This window comes from Tupaia chinensis, unplaced genomic scaffold, assembly GCF_000334495.1.
Source record: "Tupaia chinensis unplaced genomic scaffold, TupChi_1.0 Scaffold000484_1, whole genome shotgun sequence".
Lineage (NCBI taxonomy): Eukaryota > Metazoa > Chordata > Mammalia > Scandentia > Tupaiidae > Tupaia > Tupaia belangeri.
This window is the reverse complement of record NW_006159996.1, coordinates 2,475,007-2,476,623: the sequence shown is the minus strand read 5'-3', so window position 1 is coordinate 2,476,623 and position 1,617 is coordinate 2,475,007. Positions and strand designations below refer to the sequence as shown.

The following is a 1,617-nucleotide window of genomic DNA, read 5'->3' as shown; positions in this document are numbered from 1 at the left end:
GGTTTCAGGACGAAGGGCAGGTCGTTCTGGATGGAACACATCACTCTTCCATTGTCTCCAGAGTCTAGATCAGAAACGCTGAAAACAGCCACCACAGTCTGTCCTGAGTTCTCCGGGATAGGACTGTTAACTGAAGACAAACTCAGTTCTGGTGGGTTGTCATTCACATCAACCACCTGAACTATGACTGTAGATTTTCCTGAAAGGCCTCCTCCATCTTTGGCTTCAATATCAATTTCATAACTATTAATCTCTTCAAAATTCAAATATTTGACTAGGTGCATGGCACCAGTAATGGGATTGAGATGGAAAGTTTTGAGAATTTCTTCAGAAGGATGAAAAAAGGCATAAGATACTGTCCCAAAAGTTCCTGCATCTAAATCCGAAGCAGAGACAGTGACAATGACGGAGTTAATGGGGCTGTTCTCAAGGATTTGAACCTCATAGAGCGTCTGCTCAAATTCTGGAGCATTGTCATTTATGTCTAAGACCAGGATGTTGATCTGGGCGGTCCCAGAGCGTGGTGGAGAGCCGCCATCCAGCGCTGTGAGTGTTAAACTGAGCTCAGGCTGCTGCTCCCGATCCAGCGCTTTGTCCAGCACTAGTTCTGGGTACTTCCTTCCGTCCCTGCGACTGCGTGTGACTATGTGGAAATAAGAATTAGGAGCGAGTGTGTAGTTTTGGAGACTGTTTCTTCCCACGTCCACATCCTCAGCATTTCCCAAAGGAATTATTGTTCCTGGTGGAGTGCTTTCTAGGATTTTCAGCTGCATTTCATTTTCAAAGAATACTGGTGGGTGGTCATTTACATCCATGACCTGGAGTTCATTTTTGACAAACTGCAAAGGATCTTGCAGTATTATCTGAAAATGCAGTATACATGGTTCTGTGGGGCCGCATAGCTCCTCTCGGTCCAATTTCTCATTCAGTATCAAATCACCTGTCTCATGATTGAGCTGAAAATACTGTTTGTTCCCTTTGGACACAACTTGTGCACCTCTCTCAGTTAGTTCTCCTACCTTCAGCCCCAGATCTTTTAGCAGATTCGCTATTAAAAAGCCCTTCTCCTTTTCCTCATCCACATAATACCGTCTGGACTCCGACCCAGCCAGAGACCCACCCAGAAAAACAAAGAGAAGCAGAACTTGCCTTTGTCTAGGAAAGCGCTTTCCTCTGGACTCCATTGGTCTTCCTGCCCTGTTATTTCAAGGAATATCACCAAGCTGAGCCTCAGACCGCGCTGGAAAACACAGTCCGGTTCCCTCTTCCACCCCAATCTTTGCAGGCGTCTAAGGAGCTATTTTTTCCAGGGTCTCAGATGTGCTTAAAGTCAACCTGGGCTCACAGTCCCTAGTTCGCTGCTCTGGATCGGTGCGTCACAGAGGACGTACAGCGCCTGAGGTTTAATTCGCCTTCTTAGTCAATAGCGCCACCATGCGTTGGTTCGCAGTTCCATAATCTTGTAGCAAGTGTTTCTGTTTTTTATTTTATTATATTGATATATTTTCCTTATCTTTCCAGTGGACGCTACTAGAGGGCTATTTTGTATAAAATAGTTAAATAAGTACTACGTAGGCAAGTTAAATTCTTATCTAAAAGAAATGGTTGTCCTTTAGA

General features: G+C 44.7%; 1 protein-coding gene across 1 annotated transcript in view; it reads right to left on the bottom strand.

Annotated features, from left to right (window-relative positions):
• Positions 1-1,370, bottom strand: part of LOC102487044 (protocadherin beta-3) — a 2,473-nt gene extending 1,103 nt beyond the window's left edge. The window contains exon 1 of the mRNA XM_014590778.1: positions 12-1,370. Within this exon, the coding sequence (XP_014446264.1) occupies positions 12-1,184 (1,173 nt within the window). The 5' untranslated portion in view covers positions 1,185-1,370. The remainder of the gene's footprint in view (positions 1-11) is intronic.
• Positions 1,371-1,617: the final 247 nt, after the last annotated feature.